The 25,912-nt window shown below is 45.9% G+C and overlaps 6 protein-coding genes across 6 annotated transcripts; 2 read left to right on the forward strand and 4 right to left on the reverse strand.

The window, feature by feature from the left end:
• Positions 1 to 306: 306 nt before the first annotated feature.
• On the reverse strand, positions 307 to 8,670 carry TRIVIDRAFT_62650 (uncharacterized protein; the record flags this gene model as incomplete). The annotated part of the gene is made up of 4 exons (XM_014105592.1): positions 307 to 606; positions 777 to 1,221; positions 1,288 to 8,591; positions 8,653 to 8,670. 4 exons carry the CDS (start codon positions 8,668 to 8,670, stop codon positions 307 to 309), a joined length of 8,067 nt encoding a protein of 2,688 aa, XP_013961067.1.
• Positions 8,671 to 9,752: 1,082 nt separating this feature from the next.
• Positions 9,753 to 17,003, forward strand: TRIVIDRAFT_217459 (uncharacterized protein; the record flags this gene model as incomplete). The annotated part of the gene is made up of 1 exon (XM_014105593.1): positions 9,753 to 17,003. The coding sequence occupies one exon, from the start codon at positions 9,753 to 9,755 to the stop codon at positions 17,001 to 17,003; it is 7,251 nt and encodes a 2,416-aa protein (XP_013961068.1).
• A 197-nt stretch (positions 17,004 to 17,200) lies between these two features.
• TRIVIDRAFT_62652 (uncharacterized protein) lies at positions 17,201 to 18,719 on the reverse strand (the record flags this gene model as incomplete). The annotated part of the gene is made up of 4 exons (XM_014105594.1): positions 17,201 to 17,348; positions 17,414 to 18,197; positions 18,252 to 18,343; positions 18,418 to 18,719. 4 exons carry the CDS (start codon positions 18,717 to 18,719, stop codon positions 17,201 to 17,203), a joined length of 1,326 nt encoding a protein of 441 aa, XP_013961069.1.
• A 900-nt stretch (positions 18,720 to 19,619) lies between these two features.
• Positions 19,620 to 20,740, reverse strand: TRIVIDRAFT_187844 (uncharacterized protein; the record flags this gene model as incomplete). Its single annotated transcript, XM_014105595.1, has 3 exons — positions 19,620 to 19,902; positions 19,970 to 20,399; positions 20,458 to 20,740. The coding sequence occupies 3 exons, from the start codon at positions 20,738 to 20,740 to the stop codon at positions 19,620 to 19,622; spliced, it is 996 nt and encodes a 331-aa protein (XP_013961070.1).
• A 1,005-nt stretch (positions 20,741 to 21,745) lies between these two features.
• TRIVIDRAFT_62654 (uncharacterized protein) lies at positions 21,746 to 22,829 on the forward strand (the record flags this gene model as incomplete). The annotated part of the gene is made up of 3 exons (XM_014105596.1): positions 21,746 to 21,761; positions 21,833 to 22,404; positions 22,473 to 22,829. The coding sequence occupies 3 exons, from the start codon at positions 21,746 to 21,748 to the stop codon at positions 22,827 to 22,829; spliced, it is 945 nt and encodes a 314-aa protein (XP_013961071.1).
• A 468-nt stretch (positions 22,830 to 23,297) lies between these two features.
• TRIVIDRAFT_62655 (uncharacterized protein) lies at positions 23,298 to 24,316 on the reverse strand (the record flags this gene model as incomplete). The annotated part of the gene is made up of 3 exons (XM_014105597.1): positions 23,298 to 23,640; positions 23,712 to 24,060; positions 24,118 to 24,316. The coding sequence occupies 3 exons, from the start codon at positions 24,314 to 24,316 to the stop codon at positions 23,298 to 23,300; spliced, it is 891 nt and encodes a 296-aa protein (XP_013961072.1).
• Between the last annotated feature and the right edge of the window lie 1,596 nt (positions 24,317 to 25,912).

Consider the following 25,912-nt stretch of genomic DNA (forward strand, 5'->3'; position numbering starts at 1 on the left):
AACCAATACAATAATGGACCTAACTTCTATCTCAGCAAGGTCTACCTTAAATTGCCACTCTATGTCTTGCGGCATTTGCAAATTATATATATAAGGTCCCGGTAAAGCTCCATGCGTAACAAAAGCTAAATGCAAGAGAATTTATGGCAAAAATCCTTTATGTACATTATACATACAATCAATAAAATCCACAACTGGCTCATCAGAGTGTTCAGAACAGAGAAATGACGCCCCAGCCTTGCCTCCTTTTTTGTTGCACAAATATCCAGTAAAACGCACAATTTTTCATGCGGATCGGGCAATATCTCACGTGGATCGGCCTGCAGAGTATCCAATCACTAACCACCCCCGTTCATACGCCTTAGGGAGCATCTCAATTGCCCACTGGTCTTCTAGAGGCTGGCTGATGCCTGCTATCGCAAGGGCATACGGGCTGAGTGCATCTGCCCTGGCTCCATCTAGCTTGATCGGGGAGGTCGAAGATTTTCCTACATGGACTGTTGCACTTGCTGGCTTCTGGGGATACATAAGGAGAGTGATGCTCGTGACGCTGGTAGGCCGGTTCTGTTGCGTCCAGAACGGTAGCCTTTTGACTATGTCTTTCAACTGCATCTTTCCAGTTGAGGCTATATTTCTCCATTCAGATGAGAAATCGTACTTTAAGTCAATCGCTAGCGCTGAACTCTCAGTTTTGGAAATGAACGCCTTGGCAGCTTTGAAGCCTCCTCCCTCAGTGTGACCCCTCCATCAATGGACGTATAATTTATATGAAGTACCACGTCAGATATGGTATGATAGTCGAATGGCTTGAATACCTGGGGGAGTTCAATTTTCCAAGTCGATATAGCTCCAGCACCTTCAAAAGGCCCATACTCATCGGTGCCACGAAAATCCATATTGAAGATACCAGAATCTTGCACACCGTTACTGACAGCGATAGATGTTATAGGAACTATATCTTGCCGAAAGGCATCCTTCTCGGGCGTCTTCAAATCCGGTGAAATACGGTAGCCATGTTTCGTTAGCCTCAGTGTGCAACTGAGGGATGTATATGCTCCTAGTATGCAGGGAATTGAGACGGAGACTGACGAGATGCGACGACAGAAATGGCCTGGGTAGTCCATATCGAACAAAGCCTCCGGTACGTTGAGAATGGCTTCCCCAGTCTCTCGCAGCTTCAAAAGCTCAATGGGGTTCAGCTGTCGCAAGGAAATACTCTTTCTGATCTAAAAGTCATGCGTCCGGCTCTCCATATGCAATTTCTCTAATTGTTTCAAGTCGAGATACATAGACTCAGCAGATAAATGACCATCGTGCGAATTGTCCCAGTAATTAACAACCTTGGGCAACTTGCTATCATTATTAAACTGGGCTGCGTGCTCAAAGTTCAGTGCACGTCTTGCCAAACTAGCCATATCGGCCGCCATAGTATATGTTTGTTGAAAAATAATGTTCATTGAGTTTTCCAGAAGCGCGTATAATTGCTCGCTTGTGTATTTCTTGCGAAGCCATTCTTCTTCAGCTGCTGCGTTTTCGATTTCTTGCTCATGGGCTTTCATATCTGCATCGCATACGTCCAGGCGTACTCGCAATTGCTTAATTTCTTTGTCAACTTTAACCATCTCGCGACCGGTAACATTGATCTCAAGCCGGCGCTCTTGCAGCTGTTTTGTAATGGCACCAGCCCGCGCAGCCTTGACGGCTTGGTCAGTATATACTTGTGCACCTAACTTAACAGCAGCAGCTTGTGACTGTATCAACTGCCCCAAGACATATCCGCCGAGACTAACATCCGACCCCATACCCATTGGCTGTGTCTTGACAGAAAAGGTGGGAATTGCAAATGCGGCGGCAGCAGCGACATCTAACAATCCTGCTGCTATGTTCATATCGGAAGCTTTCTCAGACAAGTTCATTTCACCTAGTTCAAAGGGAGACATCCTTAGATCATCGGTTGTTGGTGAGGCGATATTTTGAACAACATCCGCCCAATGGTCACCCTCAGCCGTTGGAAACGTGGGCGTGTCACCTGTCAGCTGCAGGTAATAGTTGAGTCGCATCTCCAGCTGCTTTCTAGTTTCCTGCAGTACTTCTATGCCCTTCTCCGTCTCAAGTCTCTGATTCTTCTTTATACGCATTGTTAGTCCCAAAACGGTGCGCTGGTGCTTAGTCCGAAGCAGCCAGATGGCCTCAGCATCCCTCTTCTCTTTAAACTGGATTAATTGCTGGCTCGCCAGGCGTAATTCATTGACGAGTTCATATGCCTGGTGAATAAGGTACCTGAAGCGATATTTGGGAATTGGGCCATCTTGCGAGGTAAACGGGCTAGCTGAACTACCAATTGATCTGAGAGCTTGTGCGGCAAGCACCATGGCCGGGTCCAGGGGCGGTTCGAATAACGGAAGAGAAATCGGGATACCATTGATATCTAATCCGTTTCGGATATTGTACAGTCGTTGATCGATTTTTTTGCCCAGGTCGATTATATACGGATTGGTAGGAACGGAGAAATAGCTGTATTTAGATGGTGCAATCCCCAAAGTCTTAAGCTTATGTCCATTTAATACGGCAACTCCACTAGGGGCAGTGTCGAGGGCAGCATTATAGTTGTCATTTGAAAAATTTCGGTCGGGTTCTGTGAGTTTCTCATATGTCTTTGCTTTTGTTTCAATCAACTTTGGTATGATGACTGGCCTAGCACCAAACAGATGTGACGCCTGAATATATCGCTCGATGGCAAGCGGAATGCTCTCGAGCGTTGCTTGACGAAAAAATAGGTCTCCCATTCCAATAAGGACCTCTATATACTTGAGCATTATTCGCTTCATGTAAACCTCCGGAGAGTTGCGGGCCAAAACATGGACGTTATTGTTCTCATATTGTTCCATAATAGTTCGTTCCACAAGTGGCTCGTTGTCACGAGTATTCAATTTCTTGATAGCATCCACAAAAGGTGGAAATAACCAACACTGATATGGATCATCGCTGAGAGTTGGATCAAATATGGTGCGCAGGGTCTCTAGAGCTAGGTCATATTGCTGCGTAGCCATGAGACGCTCTGCCAGTAGCATTGGGATGTGAACGCCGAGCTCCCAATTATATATGGAAAACGGCCGAGCGCGTTCATGGAAGAAATTGTCGACATAATGATGCAAGCCGAAGGTATCACGGGACTCGGTGCTCTCAGACCCAATTTTATGAAGGAATTGATGGACTGCGTCGACCTCGCCGCCATTGTTCACGCAGTCTATCAATCTTGCCGTAAGCAAGTTTGTAAAATCATACAACTGAAATTTGACTTCATATGTTTCTTTAGAAAAGGCTTTAGGTATTCCAATGTATTGCAGACAACCTTGTTTCGAGGTTTCCTCATCAAAGACGAGGGCTTTCGAGCACGGTTTGGGGGAGAAGAACCCAGGAGGTATTTTAAATGATGTATGGGATTCATCGAATGATATAGTCCAGTTGCGCCGAGATATATCAGGAATTCCTTTCCCATCAACATGATTTGCTTTGAATGGACCCAGTACTCTCTCTTGGCTGAATTCGCCGTTCTTTGCGTAATTAGTCTTTTGGAAGCTTGTGATATCATACGGTGGTTCATGAGTATCATACAGCCCTCGCTGTCGACGTATCAGTTGATGGCCATGACATTCGAATGCACCGTAACTAAAACACTTTAAGATCTCCTTTTCCGAGTTAATCTTTTCACGGTATCTGTATTCGACCTCGATGTGCAGATTTGGATTGGATTCATCTCGGTATGTATCGAGTAGAGAGAAGTTGAATTCATCGATGGCGGGCCATTTTTCCACGCCGGCGTAGACGATGTCGATCCCAGAAAGTTTAACTTTGGTGTACGTTGTGATTGGTTTACATTGAATCGCCTCTTGAGGTACTGATTTTGCCAGCCACTTTCCATTGCGTCTTTCAGTACGTCCCATCCGAACGTCCCACCAACGTTGTGGAACAAGCGACGCCATTTTCGCATTGAGCAAGTCCTGACCTGTTCTTCCGCCATTCGAAGTAAATTCATTATTTGTTTGCATCAGTGTGATTTCAGGAAGGAACAACGTTAACCGGCCCTGTATCACTGCTGGAATTAGATATGACCCGGGTTTATCAAGTCGTCGTCCGTCTGCATCTGTTTCATAGACTGGCACGTCGATATCGAGTCTTTCCCAGGGCGTCCAGAAATACATGTCTTGTTCATCATCATGCTCCCTTGGGCGAATCTGTAATTTGCGGTAATAAAAGGAAACCGGCTGCGTTCTCGTGCGTCCGAAGAAATGTATGTCAGCGTAACGCGTGCGACCGTCTCCTGAGCCAGTCCGATCCCAAAGATAATTGACAATCTCTAAATTGGCAATTTTTTCGATTTCGTGTAGATACGTCTTGGTTAGGGTAGCAATGCTTTCTGGGTCAAGCTTGGTTTGTGCCATAGCCGTCTCAAACTCCAAAAACTGTTCCGTCTTGTCATCTCGGAGCGTGGGATCTGCCCAGGTTTCGGGATGTAAGAAAACCTTGCGTTCTGCCTCCCACAGCCTGTAGCGGAACATTGTATCCCATTCAACGGATTTGTTCGCGCGCAATTTCGGCCCCGTAATGCCGTGGCGACGCTCGACACCCAGCAAGCACCTTTGAACAAAGAGTTGTACCGTTGAGATGGCTTGCTTGAGTCGCGAGGTCTGCAGCACGGGCCCCATTTGAACGTCGATGAGCAAATGTTCAAACAGCTCTTCTGCATCTCGTATCTCGTTTTGCCTAGCGTAACTATGAGCTAATAGATATTGCACCATGGCATCACGCTGGGCTGTGCGTATCCCATCGTACGCTTTATCAAACGCTGCACCGCCACCAGGCATTATTCGGAGATTTCGAATCGCCTTTCGGAGAGCTTTCTCAAACTCAAAATAATCATTCCATACCATGGTATGTGAAGGCACTGGAGGCTCTGGTGGTGGAGATTCAGTTGGTGGAGATTCAGGTGGAGGAGGTGTAGGTGGTGAAGGTTCAGGTGGTGAAGGTTCAGGTGGTGAAGGTTGAGGTGGTGAAGGTTTAGGTGGTGGAGATTCAGTTGGTGAACGTTTAGGTGGTGAACGTTTAGGAGGTGGTGGATAATACGGAAAATGTCCACGCGGAAATAAATGCGCATGTACCTTTGGAAGCTCAAGTGTGTTCTTGGGAAGTCTAGGTTCCGCTAATGCAAACAACTGTTCCAGTGATATACCTGGAAGTCGCAATTTGCCAACCAGAGAGATGGAGTTGCTCATCTCTAGAAGGGTCGATAGGATTCGAAAGCGTTTTGCCAGGCGGTCGGCTTCCTCTTTTGTATTTGAAGTGTCGTCCAAGGCATACTTGGCTTTTATGTAATTAGCACACATCTCTGAAGACCAACCACTGACGGATACTAGAAGAGATATAAGATGTTCGACTGTTCCAGGGGGACTGTGATAGAGAGATGTATAAAAGTCACACAGCGGTTGCTTTTCTTTCTTATTTGGGAAGACTTCCCGAAGTTGACAATAACGCTCTAGTTCACGAATTTCTTGTAGATCCGGACGGGCGAAACCAATGAAGGCAATCTTGAGGTTTCGAAGCATTTCAATTTCAGCCTTCTTCAGTCCACATCGCCTGACGATCGCGGCAGTATGCATAAGACGCCTGACCAGCATCTCCATAATATATATAATATGCGGATTGGTTAGTACTATGGGCTTTAATATCTCAGGAATCCTGATATTCAATGCCAAAGGAGGCTTGTCGGTGATAGGCTCTGTTTCCATTGCAAGTATAATTTCCAGGCTAGAGCTCGAGGTTACGTTGCGAGTACCTGTAGTAATACTTGCCGACAAACAATATTCCAAAACATTTTTTTCAACATCGGGGAAGTGCGGATGAAGATGCTCAACAATTATTTGCCATGGTGAGGATAGCGGCGCTTTGCCGTCGTAAGTATCCGTCGCAGAGAAGCCTTGAATCATCGCATTTATAATTTTTTCAATATTCTCTTGAGTAGGATTATACGCGTCGTCAGACTTGATAGCGTTTCCAGTGCAAATAAAGAGAATTTCATCCAGGCTGAACCGTGATGCTTTATGATCCTTGATCAGAGCCAGGGTTGTTGACGGATCCTGGAAAGGATTGAATTGGGATTTGGATGAGTGAACGCTGATCAGGAGTTTGTATTTGTCTACTGGGACGTCGAGTATCTTGCAAAGCGTTGAGATGCGGTATAGTTGACTTAAGCTGCTCATTGTAAGAATTGTCGGCACGAGATCCTTGATCTCAAGATACTCATCCATGGTCAACCGAACTCCCTCCAAAATTGTAGGCAGATAATCTACAATGTTTGAGTCGGTATTAAAATATTGATAGGCCTCATCGACAGCTTTCTTTGGGAAAAAGATTTCGTCCGGGTGCGCAGACTGTAGAAACCGACGGGTATACAAGCTGTACACTTTTAAGGAGGTATAATCGTATGTGTCGATATCTCCCCAGAGGGGCTGTATCTCCACAAGAGCTAATCCCGTCAACTCTGCTATCTGCTGCACGCAGGCTATTTTCCCAATAACATCTGCGTCAATGGAGGCACTACCGGCAAACATAGATACGAAGATATCAAGCTCATGCAATGTCCACGGTAGTTTTCTCCACAGCCTGACGAACGCTTGGAGACGTTGGCATGTGTCAATCCCAGGCGTTGTAGAGTCCCCATCTTTCTGCTCTATTCTCGCTTCGCTGAGATTTTTCGGTTGATCGGGCTTCATTTGGAGAGTACCACAAAAATATCGAGACTTTGTAATCGAAAGCAATTCCTCAAAGCTCAATCCACTGCGCGGCATTGTCTCTTTTTGTACGAGTGTCAAGCCACTGGATGAACTCAGAATATCATGTTCGCTATCGTAGCCCCAGTACTCCCACGTTTTTCGGCAATCAACCGACTTCAAATAGTCATCGCTAGGCCACTCCTTGTGTGGATAAAAGCCTTCTGTTGTGATGGCTACGTAATCTTCATATTGCAGCCCGAGCACTTCTGCTGCCCACGCACGGTTGATAATTTCTATACGCATTTTTATGACGGTTGGAGTATTTGTGGCAAATTGAATTCTGTCGGGCGCAGAAAACGTCTCAAGGATTTGTATAAGTGGGACTCCACAGGCCTTCATCAATAATCGAATGCTCTGTATGGCGTGGTTGTAGGGGAAAACATTCATGGGAAACACCATAGGCTGAACGTATTTTTCATAAACCTCTAAACGAATGTGTTGCGGTTCGGAGGATTTCCGTTCGGCAGTGTCTTTAGACTCCATGTTAAATGGAGAAAGAGGATTTTGGAGTTTTTCGGATTGTTCCCAGGCAATGGCTTCAAGAATCTCATTTACAAGATCAATGTAGCGAATTTGGATGCTGGTGTTGAAGTAAGACAAGTCCAACTGTTTTAGATCAGGCCGCCGCTCAAATAGTTTGTCCTGTAATGTAGTCGCTTTTCCTCCCGCTGCCCCCAAGGATGCTTTCTTAATCGAGTCTAATAAGTGAACAAAAAAGGCTGCCGGTGAGGTGACAGAGATGCCATCGTCTTCTATCATGCTCCCCATGGGGAACATGGTTGAGAGGTTGATATCACGTAGAGAGTGTTGATTTACCAGCTCTTGATTTATGCTAGAGATTTCATGTTCCATGCCTCGATTTTTGCATCCGTTGGATCGTAATGCCTCTATTGCTATACGCTCGTTACGTATAGCAATGACAGATGCTCTCTTCAAAATTTTGGTGGCCTGTTCATGAGAGACGCCACTTTGTACAAGAGCATCACGACCACACTGGTGGTCCTCGATGACAGCTTCCACAGTCTTGTAGTTGCATGCAACAAGGCGCCGAAAATCATCACATTTGGTCGTTAGCGATAGCATCTGCTGCAGCTGCACGAGGTACTCTATCAGTGCTGGCTGGAGGACCTCGCTAATCCTTGCAATGAAAAACACGTTCTTCTCGGCATCTGAACTATCTTGGTCCCCTCCTAGTAGTCGACGGATAGTGTCCTTGCGAATGTTGAAGCTGAATAATTCGACAGCTAATTGAAAGACTGTTGTGGCACTTTCATGTAGTTCGGAGGGTACAACTAGCTTCTTCGATTGGAGCATTCCAATAATTGATGACATCACTTCTTCGGAGAATAACTTGTCTCGAAGTTTGTCCCATGCTGAATTGATGTCGATCTTCAAGTCCTCGGTAGAATTACTCGGGAGTAACTCGAATAAGTTATCGGGACCTGCATGAACACTGCGTGCTAAACTTTTAATAAACAAGCACATTTTGTCGTCGGCTTCCTTTCGTTCTTCCAGATCGGTAGCCAGGTCAAGGACTGGCAACATGGATTTCCAGATCTCTTCGACACGCAAGAGAAGCCGAAGTTTATCTTTCTTTTCATTGTCAAGGTTGCCATCTTGTATAATGCTCGGTATAGCAGGAATTAACTCGAGCTCATCCGAAAGAACAGCTTCCAGTTGACTTTTCAAATCGCCTTTCAATAGATTGACGGTTGGAAACACCTCTTTAGTAAGATGAGGAATCCACTCTAGCTCAACATGCTAATATCCATAAATGTCAGCAGCCTGAAGGCCGGTATATCGATCGCTAATATGTACTCACACTCGAATATATATCCATTGTGATGTTTCCGACGTTTCTAAATCGTGTAATAATTGACAAGACGTTTGTGTTCGATGCTTTTACGCATGCTCTCTCTCCGACACCTCCGAGCCCCCATATCTAGCCTCTCTATATATATTTTAACAGGATGGGCACGATTTCAAATCAGTATTCTTCGCAGGAATTTCAGAACCCTCCTGCAATAGAATGAACTGCGCACAACCTACTCCGCCTGACACACTGGGCTTCTTTGTTATAGTCCAATCAGCGTTCCCCCGAAAGTCAACACTCTGCATTATGCAAGTTTTACTCCCTAATACCACCCTTCTATCACGAAAGTTCCCTGCTTATCGCGCATTCAGCTGTCAACGGGATTAAATCCTTATACATAGACTTCGGGAATAACGTCACAATATTTTGGCCAAGAGAATTTACTGGCTAAGGGCAGTGGGCATGCCTCACCGAACATACCACATTGATGTTTTGTCTCTTGTTAAATGACATATCAGAATCCTACACAGTACCCTGCAGCCAATCAACAAGCATATATCTTACCTCTCCGTTGCACTTGTGTGGGCCTCGCAGATTCAGCTTGTTGGAAACCGGGCAGCTTCCCGAAAATAGATGTGCGTGCATGGAATACTGTCAGCTGATCAATATTGAGCTGCCATGGTCTTTGGATAGTTGGCATTATAGGAATACTCTAACTTTTTTTTTTTTTTTTGGATGTGTGTGTGTGCTGTAATCGGTAAGTACCTATGCTACTTGTGAGTTAATCCTCTGACTTGAAGATATGTATAGGAGACCAGTCCAGGCCTAGACTTTGTGTACGCATTACTTACTAGAAGAACACAGAGAGTAGCGAAATTTTTTTCATGAGAACTAGTATTGATAACTCAACTTCAAAAAGGGTGACGGATCAAGATGCCGGACTATATCCAAAACCATGCCAGCCTTTTAAACAATCACCTAGTAAGAATTGATCCCCTTTAGACCTACAGCTCCATATCGTATTCTAAGGCTCGTCGGAATTAACGTTATGACAGAGTGGGCAACCCGGACTGAGACCTTTTGGTACCCAGTCTGATAAACATTCTAATATGGGCCAGAAGGATGCCGAGAAAGCATCATCAGATCAGACTAGCAATGCACCTGGCTACTTGCTGGCAGCAAACGCCGATCAGAGAGCAAATAGAGAACAATTCAACGTCGACACCGCGACCGGCGGATTCAGTTACAGTGTTCCCATCCCTGATTCTCCGGGACGTCAAGACTTTAATCCAAGCCTGAGCCTCGTATATCAATCAGGATCTGCATCTATCAATGGGCCTTTCGGTTCCGGGTGGAAACTCTCCGGACTTGACAGCATCTCTAGGAAGGTATCTCACGGAGTTCCTCTTTACGATGATAATCGAGACATATTCATCCACTCAAGGATTGGAGAGCTCGTCCCGTCAACCGGACAATCAGGATCTGCTGAGTGGCAACATAATGGTTACCTTGTTCGAATCTACCGACCACGGGTGGAGCATGATGATTGCCGTATTGAGTGTTGGACTAGTCAAACAGACAGCGGTCAACAATACTGGAAGACGATTTCGGGAAATAATGTCACTACAGTGTATGGTCAAGACGAGAACTCGCGGATCTACAATTCGGATGACGACCATCATCATCATGTTTTTTCATGGGTTGCGTGCAGTTCCTACGACAGCTATGGAAACCATATAGTATACTCTTATAAGGCCGAAGACTCTTCTAGAGTTGCAACTATAAACAATCAGAATATATCTGAAACAGGCCGCACGCCAGCGAGCAGGTCAACGCAGCGCTACTTGAAATCTATATTCTATGGAAATCGTACGCCAAACAGGGATCTAGAATCATGGAAAGTATTGAGCCCTTCCTCTGCCGATACAGATTCGAGAAACTGGCTATTTCAGCTTGTCTTTGACTATGGAGAGCACGACATAACAACACCCACTCCGAATGCAATACAGGAATGGGACATTCGCCCGGATCCTTTCTCTGTTTATAATAGTGGTTTTGAGGTACGCACGTATCGTCGGTGCCGCCGGATACTCATGTTTCATCATTTTCCGGAGAAGATTGGCCGTCAGGACTGTCTTGTAAAATCCATGTCTTTTCAATATGAGAATGATCCTCGATCAGGAGTTAGCTACCTTCGTTCGTGTACATCCCATGGATATTCTCCTCTTCCAACCAAGGGCTATTCACATCTATCTCTTCCCCCAATTGAGTTTGAATACACCCGCTCACCTCCGTTACATGACCTAAAGACAGAGGAGGCAAGGGTGCCTGTGTCGGGATTTCGCCCTTCGGGGTCCGGTGTCTCATGGCTCGACCTCAATGGCGAAGGATCTCCGGGCATCCTGACTCAAGTTCCTGGGACTGGTTGGTACTACCAAAATAACCAAAGTGATGGTGCGGAATTATCCTTTGGTGACCCAGTAGTGCTCTCCGAGATACCAAATGCCGCCAATAATGACATAAATTGGCAATGGGATAATTTAGAAGGCAACGGTCTTTTATCTCTCGTGACGCACACACCTAAAGCTGGCAGTGGCCTTCGGGGGTTTTATCAGCGTACTGAAGAAGGAGGATGGACCAACTTTGTCCCCTTTGAGTCTAATCCATCTGGGGTGGATTACTCGCATCTCACTCGCATTAATCTGAGTGGTGCTATTCTTGCAGATCTCATTGACTTGCGTGCAACCGACAGCGAGTTGGGATGGTATCCAGCCCTTGAACATGGCATTAAAGGACACGGAGAGCGCCACAGTACTGCTGGCGGGCCAAATCTACGACTTAGTGATGATACGTCGGTCTTTATTTGTGATATGAGCGGCGACGGCCTTAGCGATATTGTCATTGTGGAAAATAGCCATGTCTGTTACTGGCCCAATACCGGCCATGGGCATTTCGCCCCAAAGATTGTTATGGAGAACTTCCCTTGGTTGCCAAACTTTAATCCCCAGCGCATACGCCCTGCTGACATCACGGGCTCTGGGTGTACAGATCTCATCTACTTACTGCCAGAAGGAGGTGCCCTTGTCTTTTATAACCAATCCGGAAATCGCTGGAGCGATGCATATTCGCTCCCTTGCTTCCCTCCGCTGGATGAATTTGTGGCAGTTGATATCTTTGACGTAGCTGGAAGAGGAACTCAGAGCCTTTGCTGGTATTCAAGTAACGATTTAGGTGCTGCAACCACATCGCTCTGCTATGTGGACTTGATGGGTGCGCAACGCCCCGGTTTGCTGAGGTCTTGTTCTCGAAATATGGGAGACAATATGGTGATTAACTATCGATCTTCCACGCTGTACCATCGCGAAGACGAAAGAAATGGTAGGCCTTGGACAACTCGGCTACCTTTCCCCTTGTATTGTGTTGAGAGCATAACAACCTCAGATCTTGTGTGCAAAACCTCTCATGCTATACGCTACGCTTATCATAATGGTTTCTATGATGCAGCTGAGCGAGAATTTCGCGGTTTCCAGATGGTGGATGAATGGGATCAAGAAGATTACGGTGATTACAAATCCCCCTGCCTCTACACCAAAAGTTGGTTCCATATCGGCTCAACTGAGATTGAGTCAAACGCGACGCTGCCGTACATCATTCCAGCTCTCCAAGGTCTCTTGGAATCACTAGGGAGTGCGAATATACCATCACAATTGAACCCGCGGGAGAAACAAGAAGCATACGGGTCTCTGGCTGGCTTGCTTCGCAGACAAGAAATTTACTGCATGGACGGCTCTTCATCCCATGATAAGCCATACAAAATCATTCAGCATAGCTATAAGGTAACGATGCTCCAGGCGGCTGATACCGAACCGAAATCACACCATGCAGTTTTTCGAATCCATGACCAAGAGAGTGTATCTGCCGAGTGCGGAAGGGGCCAATTCCAGGATGCAAGGGTGGAACACAGTCTGGTACTTGCCACTGATAATTATGGAAATGTCCTTCGGAATGCTATAGTCTATTATGGCCGTATGAATAGCGATCTACCCACCGAGGCCGATCAAAATGCGCAATCTGAAACTGTGATACTCTGTTCAGAGACTGACTATACAATACCAGTCAATGAGCTTGACCACTTCCGTCTGCCAGCATCAGCAGAACGTCGAGAGTATCGGTTATTTCTCACAAGTGACGAAATGCCTCCGCCTAATAACCGCCTGAAATTGGAGACGTTGCACCGCATTATATCTGAATATGACGGAACGAATGCCAGCGCCTCTGGTTCCCGCATGTTAACAGGAAGAAGTCAGACTATTTACAGTGCCACGGATCCTAACCTGCCACTACCCTTGGGAAAACTAGACCCATACTCCGTTGAGTATCAAAATTACCAACTAATGCTAACTAGCTCAATACTTGATGATGTGATACCTCCAGATTTTGTCATGTCTGATTATGAAGTGGAACTTCAACGAGGCGGCTACATAGAGTTAGAAAAAGGAAGCAGAGAGTGGTGGGCGCCATCTTCCCGGAAACTCTACACATCAGATTCCGAAAATAGCAATGGGAGATTATCATTCGTTCGCAGTCGCTTCTATCTACCTACTGGAGAGAGAGATCCGTTTGGTAACAGTTCCTCGCTCTACTTGGATCAGTATATCTTGCTTGCTGAGGCTACCGTCGATGCTGTGGGTAACAAAACAGTTTTCCACAACAATTACGTACATTTGCAGCCTTGTGTAATAATGGATACAAACGGAAACCGTGTCACAATGGCCATGGATTCTCTAGGCCGTCAAGTTGGTGTCGCGGTGATGGGCAAGGAAGAGGATACAACGAGGGATAGCCTAGACGGGTTTATTGCAGATTTAACGGATGAAAAGCTTGACAGCTTTATCAATTGTCCTTCTGGAAAAGTTGCCATTGATCTTTTAGGCAATGCGAGTCGGAGGACCATTTATGATACCAAAAGATTTGCAAAAACCTACAACGCGTCCTCCACATCTCAACTTGTTCCAGCATTTCAGGCTGAATTGATTCGTGAGACTTTTGGTCAAAAGCTCAGAGCGGACTCATTACGAGTTCAAATTACATATCTCAACGGGAATGGAGCCGTGATGCAAACAGCCACACTGTTACATGCACCGGACACTGATGACCAAGATGAACGATGGCAACTGAGCGGTTATGCATTGCAAAACCAGGAAGGGAAATTAATGAGACAGTTTATGCCCTACGAACAAGCTTCTCATTCCTTTCAACAAAATAAGGCGACAACTGGCTCCAGCACTAGTTACTTTTACGACTGCCTCGATCGTCGAGTCGCAGTCCTTCACAATGACCACACATGGAGCAAAACACGTTATGGGCCTTGGGGCCAAATTGTATTTGACGTTGGCGACACCATCATGGTAAAAAATCCTGTGGATGATCCAGACGTAGGGAGATTCTTCTCTTCCATACAACCCGAGAATTACCTACCTACTTGGTTAGAGCGAATGAACAATTCGCAGGACCAAGCGAAAAGAGAGGCCGCCCAAAAGTCTATTGCATATCATGACACACCTTCAATTGTGAATATAGATGCCTGTGGGCGAATCATTCTTATAGAGAATGACAATGGATACAAGATAGAGACACCAACTGAAAAAGAAATTCAACTAAATCGAATTAACTATAGCATCCGAGGCGACCTAGTTGCTCAGAGAGATGCCCGGAACCGAGTGGTGATGCGCTCATACAACGACTTGACGGGTCGTCCACTCCGCAGCAAGAATATGGACTCAGGCGAGCAGTGGAGCCTTCCAAGTTGTGATGGGCAACCCTTTTTAAAATGGACACATGGTGGAAAATTACAGAAGCATTTTCAATATGACAAACTACGACGGCCCCTAACAATCAAGGTGAAGCAAAAGACCAACTCCAGTGTTGATGAGAAAATCGTGGTACGTTATGTATATGGAGAAGGCCTAGCCAATGACAAAATGGACAATCTACGAGGGAAGCTTTATCAATGTTATGACCAGTCAGGCCTTTACACCAACAAACGATTCGATGTTCTCGGTAATTGTGTGAACACAGTTCAGAAATACGCGGTGGATTACAAGTCAGTTCTTGACTGGTCGGGTGTCAAAAATCATCAACTTGAACTTGAAGATCACTACACCGAAAAGCGGTTCAATGCACTCGGACAAATTGTACAGGAAATAATAATCGGTGGCCATACAAGCCATTATTATTATGATCTTGCCGGACGCCTAAAACGATTGGATTCATCCTCACCCGGCATCGACTCCAAAATTACACCTTATGTTCAAAATATCGAGTACACATTTGATGGTCAGATAGCCTCTCTCTTGTATGGAAATGGAGTCAAAACAACACACTGGTATGATACAGAAACACGTAGGTTAACGACATTACGTACAAATCGATTCGGCGCTTCTAGTCAGGCACTTCTACAAGATATATCTCACACATACGACTGCATTGGAAGGATTGTTCAGACCGCAGATAACTCTCAACAAGACATATTCTTTACCAATTGCCTTGTTAAACCAACAAAGACGTTCAGATACGATGCCTTGGGTCAGTTAATAGAGGCCACCGGCCGCGAACTTATCGTCGCTTCTCCGAGTAGGCAGAGGAGTATTCGGGCGCCTACTGAACGGTCGAATTCCTCATCTGGAAGGGACATGAGGCAATTGGTTGAGTATGCTGAGCGATACGCATATGACTTGACCGGCAATATCACAAAAATGGAGCATGCACCGGTCAAGGTAGATTCATTCACAGGATGGACCAGAACGTATCAGTACAATGAAACAAGTTGCATAGACTCCAATGCTTGCAATAACCGCCTCTCAAGCACAAAAGTCGGTAAAGAGATATGCAACTATGGCTATGAAGGTGACGCCGGGCTTCACGGATGCATCACGTCTGTACCAGGATACTCTTATCTTGATTGGGACTTCAACGACCGGCTCCGTAGCTTTTCCAAGCAGAAAATCACCAATGAGGATTCAAAGCCCGAGACGACCTGGTTTGTGTACAATGCCAGTGGGGTACGAGTTCGGAAGATCACCGAGCGCAGTGCAACAGCAGACAGTGCTATTCCTGGAAACCCAAGAAAGCTTAAAGAGACACTATATCTACCTCTACATGATGTTTTCATATGCTATAGCGGTGATGGAGCTACAATCAGACGCAAGACTATGACCGATGTTATCAAAAACGACCAGGTGCCGCACCAGCTCGCACTGATTGAGCGTACTTGCCATCAATTCGCCCAAGAAGAGGTACAATCCAAAGCTCTGGTGCGATATCAGCTAGGGGAGCAGATGGAAGTGGATGACCACGCACAGATTATCTCCTACCAAGAGTTTTCCCCATTTGGTGTCAGCACGTACCAAACTTGCAAGACCGAAGCTCCCCGCAAATATCGGTTTGCTCGCTATCAATATGATACTGAGACAGGGCTTTATATCTGCGGTGCCCGGTACTACGCAATCTGGCTTGGTAGATGGATGTCTGCAGATCCAGAAGGTACCGCGGATGGCCCAAACGTTTATTCTTATGTAGGCAACGACCCGGTGAATATGGATGACCACCAAGGCACAATTGGTACTCCTAAAAGATCCCGAGAGTCTGCAAAAGAGGAAATCAGAGATACAAAGGCAGTACACCAGAGCACCAGTGACGGAAAACTAGCAGAATACATTACTCAACGAGAGACAGATCTGAAGAAAAAAATGAAGAAACTTGAGAAGTCGAAAAACCAAGAGTATACATTATTGAATCCTCATATGTATGCAGAAGGTAGTCATCAGGATGTAACCGCCATGATGCCTGAATTGAGGTCCATGAAGCCGAGTGAATTGCTATATACACAAGATAGCATGTCTGCTAGGGTCTTTGAGAAGAAACAGGAGAATTGGCAAATCATTGCAGTTAAAAGATTGGTGGAAAAAAGCGTTGAGAACGTCTTGAATAAAGTCGATGAAGTCACAAAACTTCAAGCGCTGGCCCAGTACGACATGATCAGTGCTTATCCCATCAAGGCTGGTGACACAGTACAATACAGAGTTCTAGATCATCACAGAACACACATCGCCAAAGAGGCGCTCAGAGAAAACACGACAATTCCAGTCATCATTCGTAAAGATCGATTGGCATTATTAGATTTTTTGAAAAAACCCCCCAAAAAAGGTCTAACGGATGGCATTGAAATCGACATAAAACCTAATAGGGAGGTCAGCTCTAAAGATCAAATGGATGAATTTTCAGTTGCGTCGTTAGCAAGTTTGGCTGCTCAGGCATTTGGCAAATGGAAACTATTAAGTCTACAGCCAAATTACAGGTAGTTGCTAAGTGTAGAGGTTGCCTTTGAGGCTTCATAACTCTGGATTCTTTTCATTACTTGGAATACATTGGAAGAATCATATAAATACGCTCTATGCGTTTATTTCCGAAGCTCAGAATTTCTATTTATTTTATTTAACGCAAACAAACAAATTCAATACACCGTTAACAAACCAGATATTGGCCACCAACTTAATACTTAATAGCCGTGATACTTTATATCAATAGACTTTGGTCGCTGGAAAGGCGGAATCATTTTCAGATCGGCCAACTCCTCAAAGGTCTTGAAAAAAGAGTCGTTTGAGTCAATGAATCCATTCCATCCTTGCTTTCGGCTCTTGTTCATACTATAGAAAATCAGTCCGTTAGCTTTTTGCATCTCGTAAAAGATATACTGTTAAGTATTCCTTACCTCAAACTCCTTCCCCAAGGGCCAAGAATTTCTCCGTCCAGCAATCCAAAGATATCCTGCACCTTATCGAAAGGATCGGGCTTGGGTGTCAAATTGTGTCGTGCCTTCAAAGTCTCCCATGCCTTTTTGACTTCGGGCTTGTGTGCCCACGCCTCGAAACTGCGGGCGATTCTGATCTTGCCAGCAGGTCCAAAGCCTCGAGGAGGAGGAGCGATTGGCATTTCGACAGTTTGGAACTTGGAGTCATCGACCTCTGAAGTTCCATATGGGATACCGTAAGCAGCAGCAAGGACAGGCCAAAACTTGCCGTAGCTGAAAACGCTGCCGTCGGAAATATTCAGAGCCTGATTACCGGTGGATGGTGTCAGAACTGTCCATTCAGCGTGGTAGCTGATCAAAAGCGCAGACGACAAGTGCTTTTCAGCATCCCAGGCCGCAATGTCTCCAGGGAATTCGAGTGGCTGTCCAAGCTCCTTCTGGATAGCAGCATAGAGCGCCAATCCGTTGGCAATGTTCATCGCCGCATCAGGGACAGCACCAATGATGAAACCGGGCCGTGTCACGTTCCACTCAGTGCCATTTTCACGCGACCATTTCCAAAGAAGGTCTTCTTGGGGGAAATAGAAGTTAGGCTGGGCAAGGAAACGAGGGTCTGACTCCTCCATCGGGTTCAAGGCAGGTCCAAGGTGCACTCCATAATGCTTGGCACCTGTCTGAAGGAGGAACCGCTTCGGAACTTTTTGGGCCAGAGTCAATGCAGAGAGGAAATTGGAAAGAAGCAGCACTAGTATAGTCAGAATGCGTAGATAGAATGTGTTGGCTCAGAATGCGAACTTACTGTTCAGACGCTCCATTTCCTCGGCGTCAGACCAGACGCCCTGGCCTTCCTTGGGAGGGGCCTGGATGTAAGAAGCAAAGAAAACATAATCCCTGTCAGAAAATTGTCAGCCACTGCTTCTGGCTAAATGAAAGGAAATCCTCAAAGGATTTAAGGATTCACTTACACTTTCGGGACCTGCTCCTTTAATTGCTGCGCAATTTCTTCGGGCGACGCGAGAAAGTCAATGGCCAGGTATTTGACGTTTCCCGGGATGCGAACACTCGGAGGCTTTCTGCTCAGAGCGTAAATAGTTCCCCAGCGCTCTGGGGCCTCAGCCAAAACGCGAAGCATATGAGCTCCAGTGATGCCATTGGCGCCCGTCACGATGGCAGAGTACTTCTTGCCTTCCGCCTCGGGGAATGTCGGGAGTCCATAGAACTCCTCTTTGGAGGTGACGCTGTAAGACTTGACGGCGGCGGAAGCCATTTCTGGATGTTGTCTGGGTGGTAGCTAGCTGAATAGGTGATGCAGGTAATGAATTGATGGTGATGATGATGAATGATGCAACAATTGCCAGATCCAAGATACTTATATGCTTGAACTCACAGCTGGAGCCATATCAAAATTTGAAACCCTCCTGCTTAACAATGACGGAATTTCTAAGCTGGAAGGGAAATACAATCTGCAAGCTGCGAATTGTAATACAAATAGATTAGATATTAACAATCTAGAAGCCCGTGTACCTGATTGCTAACAACCAATCCAGAAGCCACGAGGATTCATGACACCCCAACTCCGCACACGCTATTTTTCTTTTCTCAGTTCAGTAAAAGGTTCACCACTAGCGCGTGAAACCTTCTGTTAACTCTAACTGCAACGGGCCCAGTCCGACTCCAACTAGTCTGCAGCATTCCAGCACACCATCAAGACGCAAAGACACCCCGGGGCTTCCGACCCAGTTGCGAAGAACAGTTTTCGGACGCTAGACAACTGCTATATTGCCACGTTGCAACCAACTAGAAGTTTCACAAGTGTCATTATCGCGGGTGGGCTTTGCCGGGCAAACGAGAGCTGGGTAACTAGCCAAGCAGCGCGAGATACATGTAGTAATGCGTCAAGAATGGCGGGGTTATGAGCCATCCACACTCATATCTAGGGCCTACAGTCTAGAAGTGTTTAAGTGCTAAAGCCTTTGAAACTACAAGGGTGTCTTTTGCAGGCACACACATCAATAGTTGACTTCTTAGTGCCTCATTATACTGTGGTTTATTCTAATTCTACATTGTTGTATTAAGATCAAAATAGCCAGTTAACTATTCAAGTAACTTTATCGTGCATTTAACCGCTCGTAATGACACCCATTTAAATTCTATTTGCTGAAAATCTTTACTCTGCCACCAGGACGCCACGGTATCTCATCTTACCCTCCCGCAGTGCCTTCATGGAATCCTCCACACCCTGAGTGTTCAATGGCCACTTCATGACAATAGGCTTAATATCGTGCTTCACTGCAAAGTCCAGCATTTTCCGGATCTCGGCGCGGGGTGCGCCAGCCGAGCCCTGAATGCTGATGCCCTTCACCAACATGGGCAGCATTGGCACTGGAGAAGCATCAAAGCTGACAATCAGGTTGTAAATCTTGCCGCCTATAGCAGTGAGCTGAATCATTCTGCATCTAATTGTTAGCAAGTCCTCATGCAGATTTCCTTTGTGCGTGCTTTTAAAGGTGAACTTACCGGCCAAAATCTGGCTGCGCGTTTCCGCAGAGAAGCATGTGCTTGACTGGCTCAATTCCCTCTAGAGAAGAATCTGAAGTCAGGACGTGGTATTCACTAGCGCCTAGCTTCATTGCGTCCTCTCTCTTAGACTCGCTGCTGGAAAAGACAACAACGTGGCAGCCCATCTTGGCTCCGAATTGGATCGCCAAGTGTCCAAGGCCGCCAACGCCAAGGACGCCAACACGATCAGTTGCCTTAATGCCATAGAGTGCAAAAGGCGACCAAACTGTAGCACCACCGCACATGAGGGGAGCAGCAGAGGCACTGTCAAGACCTTCAGGGATCTTGTATAGTGAGTCAGCATCCCAGACGGCATGGCTAGCGAAAGAGCCAACGTCATGGTCATGAGTGCCATATTCTTTCTTGTCGGTGCAGTACACATCCAATCCTGCGTATTAAATCAGCTCACCGATGAACCAATTGAAGCGAATGACAAAGGTACTTACCAGTAAGGCAGCTTTCACATCGGCCGCATGTCTTGTGAACCCAGCCAAATCCGACACGGTCGCCCACCTTGACGGAAGTGACGTCTGGGCCAACAGCCTCAATGATACCAACACCTTCGTGGCCTAGGGCCATGCCAGCGTGGAGATAGTGTTCATCTGTGCCACACAGGCCAGAGTGTGTGATCTTGAGATAGGCTTCGTTACGCCCCAGGTCGCGGTTGGAAGTGTCTTGAACAATCTTTCCGCTCTTAGAGCCACGCTGAACGGTGAAAGTGACGCTCATGTTGATGCTGAGTTGTTGTAATTTTCTTTTTGTATGAATAAAAGTTGGCTAATTGGGGATGTCTATTATTTAAGAAACTTGTATTGATTGAAAGGATAAGAAGAACAAAGACTTGAGGGATTGCAAGGGTTAATATAGTAATGCCGCCAACACTAAGAAGAAGCTGAAGATGCAGCCTCTTATTCAGGCAAATAGTCCATCAGAGTTACGTTGCTTGATAATACCTCACAACTCAATGAATTGATACTATGATTGAGCATATACGAGATTAGGAGAAGTTGAGGAAAGTCGGCATGACTGACGCCGCCGAAGCAGCTAGCAAATCCTTCCAAATCCTCAACTTACAAAAACGCCCCATTGATAGCGTGAAATGTCAGTTGAAAGTTAAAATTGTAGTTAAAACAGAAGAAGCTGAGAAACTAATGGAACATCGACTAGGTTGCTTCTCTCTGTAAACGTGTCTTGGATCTTCAGCTTTACCGGCAACTAGCGATGATCTAGTGGGTATTGTGGCAAAAATCCTGGCGCTATGGCAAAGCATTATCTCGATGCGGAAAACCTGGAGATGGCTGTGGAGCAGGGCTAGTGTGTAGCGTTTTCTCAAAAAGGAAATGTTTGAAGAACTGTGCTAACGCATGGCCCTGTCCTGTTTAGGCAAGTTGTGAGAATTGCTTGTCAGCATCCACTAGCAAATGATGGAAGTCTGGGAATTCGCCCTGCTATTACGGAAGCAACTTGAACTTGTAGAAGAGTTCACGTACTCCGTAATCAAGATGACAATAGGCAGTAGCGAAGCACGTATCTATCTGTTAGTCGATTTGTCAGAAATCATGCGAAACGAGATCGAAAGAGTAAATGATAAATAGGATGGAGAGCCGCCTCATCGGCGTTAATGGCCCACTGATCCATATTCACAACATTTCCATATTTGTGATCGAACCTGATTCACGACTCCACTGAGGCCAGATTCCAAAGGCTACATTGCGGAATATCCCGTCAATCAAGATGATTATTCTTACAGGTACCACACTTCCTTACACTCTAGTGCAGGGCACAAGATATCAACTCAAATACTAATCATTCGTCGTCTAGGTACATCGGGCGGAATTGGTGGTGCCGCGCTCGACACCATCCTGGAGCATAAGCTCCTTCAGCCGCACGAATTCTCCATCTCGAGCTGGAATGGCCAGACAAGGTCCAAAAAGGCTATAGAAGCAGGGATTCAAGTTCGTAAAGGCGACTTTACGAAACCCGAAACTCTTGCTCACACCTTTGATGGAGCAGAGGCTCTCTTCCTCGTGTCGCATCCATCTGTCGGCGAGGAGAGATACATCTTCCACCGCAATGCCATTGACGCCGCTAAAAAGTCGGGTGTAAAGCACATCCTCTACACCTCCTTGACTTTTGGGGGTGTTGACGGGGAGCAGAGTGTTGCGGGCGTCGCTCAAGCTCATATCCGAACTGTTGCCTATTTGAAGGCCTCCGGTCTCAAATGGACAATAATCCGATATGCGACATTCCAGCACTTGTGGAATAATTTCGCCGGATTCTTACGTCTGGAGACAAGCGGTGATGCTGAAGTGGTGATGCCGACCGATGGGCCAAATAGCTGGGCTCACCGTGCTGACATGGGCGAAGCAACGGGCAGACTGCTTGCCAATTGGGTATGCATCCATAATTGCCAACTCGAATCAATTCCATTCTCAAAATACTGACATTAACTTGTTCATAGCGCAATTATGAAGGCAAGACGGTTAATCTAACTGGCCCAGAGCTGTTGACCATCAGTGACGTTGTCAAGCTTTACAGTGCCCATACGGGCCGCAAGGTCGACGTTAAACTTGTGGGTGATGACGAAGCCATTGAGTACCACAAGCAGCACAAGACTTTGCCTCCTGAACAGGAAGACTTTTTGTCCAACTGGGCGTCATGGCACAACGCCTTGGCTCAGGGAGAAGGCGATTTCATCGACCCAGCTCTTGAGAACTTACTGGGCAGGAAGCCAAAGACTGTGGGAGACTTGGCAGATGTTCTGTTCACCGCGGAGACCAATGAGTTAGATACGACGGATTTCAATGGAGCTGCTTGAAGTTAGATGGTATTTTGTATCATATGTCTGGGGGCACATTACCTAGCTACTCCCAAAGGATAATTTAAAGATGATTTCAATTTCAGTTATGCATGAGACTCACAGTCATTTCCATTCAACACTACTGAGCCATAAACATAAAGCTTATATTAAACAAGAGACTATATCCGGCACCGTCCTCGTCAATATAGCAATAATCACATAGTAACTTAGTGATATCGAATGAAGACTAAGGAATGATCATTTTTGACAACAATAGTAATGCCACGGTATGTATTTAAATGAAGGCCAAGGAATGGTCATGATGGATAATTATAGCAATGTCGCTGTATGTATTATAAATCCAACGTATCTGTATTGCACCGCTGTATGTATTATAAATCCAATGTATCCCTATTGCATATGGGTCTATTCAAAGAACTCCTCATGACTCAATGACATGCTATCCATCTACAAAAGAACCACCTCCTATCCATAGACCCGCTTGAAAGTCTCCTTGACAGACTCCGGCCGGAAGGAGAATTTGTCATTATCCAGCTGCCCAGGTACGATTCCGTTTCCGGAGGCAGCCAGGGGCTTGACTGACCACATCAGCTCGGCGACCTCATCGCCACTCTTTCGGGCCTCGTCTTGCTTGGCAGCAGCCTCGGCAGGATCCAGATATGTGCACTGGTATTTAGCCCCCTGAACCTCGCCCAAGTCATCAATGAACTTTTGCCAGGTTGTACGTTCTCCAGTCACTCGGATTTCGCGTTTTTGAACTCCGGGAGTCAGAGGCAGCAAGATAGACTCAACAGTAAACCTCGCAATGCTATAGTGAAGAGCCTACCAGTTAGCCAATGTGATCCAATACAACTTGGGCTAGAAACAAAGCAATCTTACTCAGGAATTGATGTCACAGAGATCTGCGCATCCGGGCGTCCATAGGTATTTGCAACATGTGCCTCAACATCAACCCCGTAAAATGGATCTGCGGCCCACTCGGTGAAGATGCCAGTCAGCATGAGCGTATAGTAAAAGTCCGAATGCTCCTTGGCCTTGGCCGCAAGATGATCGCGAGTCACTCGCTTATCACGAAAGTAGCGGAAAGTTTTGAGACTGTCCTGGGCAACATCTGATCCGAATTCCGAGGGGTAAAAGTGACGAACTCCGCCTGCAATAGCAGACTCAATCATGGCAGGCTGCAGCCTCATGATGGCATTGCCCGCCAGCGATACAACAACTTCAAAGCCTGATTATTTATCAATTCACTGTCCTTTCATAAACTAGTGTGTTGGTAGTATAGTACCTTCATAGGCCTTGGGGTCCAAAAAGGAGCCAGGAACAACGTCGATACCTTGAGCTACGGCATCGGAAAACTTGGACACTTTGGCTGGATCCGCTAGGATGCCAACCCTGGAGAAGTGAGATTTTTGTTTGATAAATTCTTCCACCAGAGGCCGTCCAAATGCACCGCCGGCGCCAATGATGAGAACTGAAGGGGCCATTTCTGTGATAATTTTACTTGAAACGAAAGTATGAGTCGCAAGAAATATTTGAGAACTGAGATGGAAGTTGACCTTGTTTGTATTTGGTCTTAATGATGATAGATTGACATTCCAGAACAACTCTATTTCTCTCTATATATACTCTCGAAATGCGTACAACATGCATATACTATAGACCATTTACCTATTATGTCGACTTGCCTTGAGGATGGTATCATCGAGGAAGCTAGGCGCCGCTTTGCTCACTAATGAGATGCTGAGAAATTTAGACTTTGGCTTGCCAACTCACTCACATGGTTTCGATCACCTCGGGATGGAGCTGCCGAATTAATCAGCGGCTGGCCCGCCAAGAGACATGCAACACACCATCCCATTTAGCCTGGACTAGTGTTAGCTTCTGCTTATCGAACTAAAATGCTGCCGGGGTTTGGTCAACTAGCATTATTCGAATTGGGCCGTATTTTGACACTTCTAGAACTGAAGAGTTCTCTTCTTAACAATCATCTGCCGAAAGAGCGCGACTCAGCCCAATAGAGCGGAATATAGCTAGTGCTTAGACGAATGGCCATCGCCGAAGCCATCATGATAAACGCCGACGGATTATTCCCGTTCGCCCTGCTCAGATGGCTCAAGTGACGCCATTGGAAATAGCTGAATCCTTCACTCGCAAGAAGGGCTGAAAGTACGGAGTAGTAATACAGCTAGCTATCCTAGTCGCAAAGCTGAACTCTTAGCCCCCATTCTTGACACAACCATTCCTTTTTTTGTCTTGTCTATCTTGGTTTACAAGGATGAAATACGAAGTTGTCCATGCATTTAAGCAGGTTTCACTATACGGAATCATCATGGACGCTGGTGAACGCTTGGGAAGCCTTTAATTATACTCGCCGTTTCATAAATACATGCATATTTACTGAAGAATGCGCTGGTACCATGCTACCTCAACGATAAACACATCGGCAGCAAAGTGGCAACACGCTGCTCTGTTCCGCAGTTTACAGCGTCTTGTACCCCTTAAGGGCTCAGCTGCATATGGCCATGTACCTATTTCCTGTCTTGTGTATTTACGCGTACTCTCAATTCCTCTAGTTACGCATAATTAACCCCCAGTAATTTTACCTCCCCTGCACCGGAGGGAATTATCCCATATATGGTTCCAAACTGTTGTCCTCTGCCGACTTACCGGGCGTTCTATCGTATTCATACATAAAGGCCCTTTTACGAAGTTATCGTATAGTATACTAAATGTCACTGAATCCTACCAAAGCTATTTTAGGGTCTGTGCCGTTTTTGACTAAGCAAGCGCTGCGCCAAAGTGAGAGGGGCAGGTGAATAGAACTAGAGGCAACGTCTGATTAGGATCGAGAGATTAATAATGTGCATCCTCCATCATAATTTATCAATCCGCTTAGAGCAATTAACCATCTGGGTAATAAAGAACTCTCTTCTCTTTCTCCATTCTGTAGTAATCTCCATCTACTTGCACTATTGTCAACTCACTATACCGCCTCTCTAACCCTGATACCCTTCTCAACCAACTGCCAACCGCAGCTTACCTGAAAGCCTGAACATGAGTGGAGAGAAAATTTACGGGGC

The sequence above is a fragment of the Trichoderma virens genome (genome assembly GCF_000170995.1).
Source record: "Trichoderma virens Gv29-8 chromosome Unknown TRIVIscaffold_1, whole genome shotgun sequence".
Taxonomy (NCBI): Eukaryota; Fungi; Ascomycota; class Sordariomycetes; order Hypocreales; family Hypocreaceae; genus Trichoderma; species Trichoderma virens.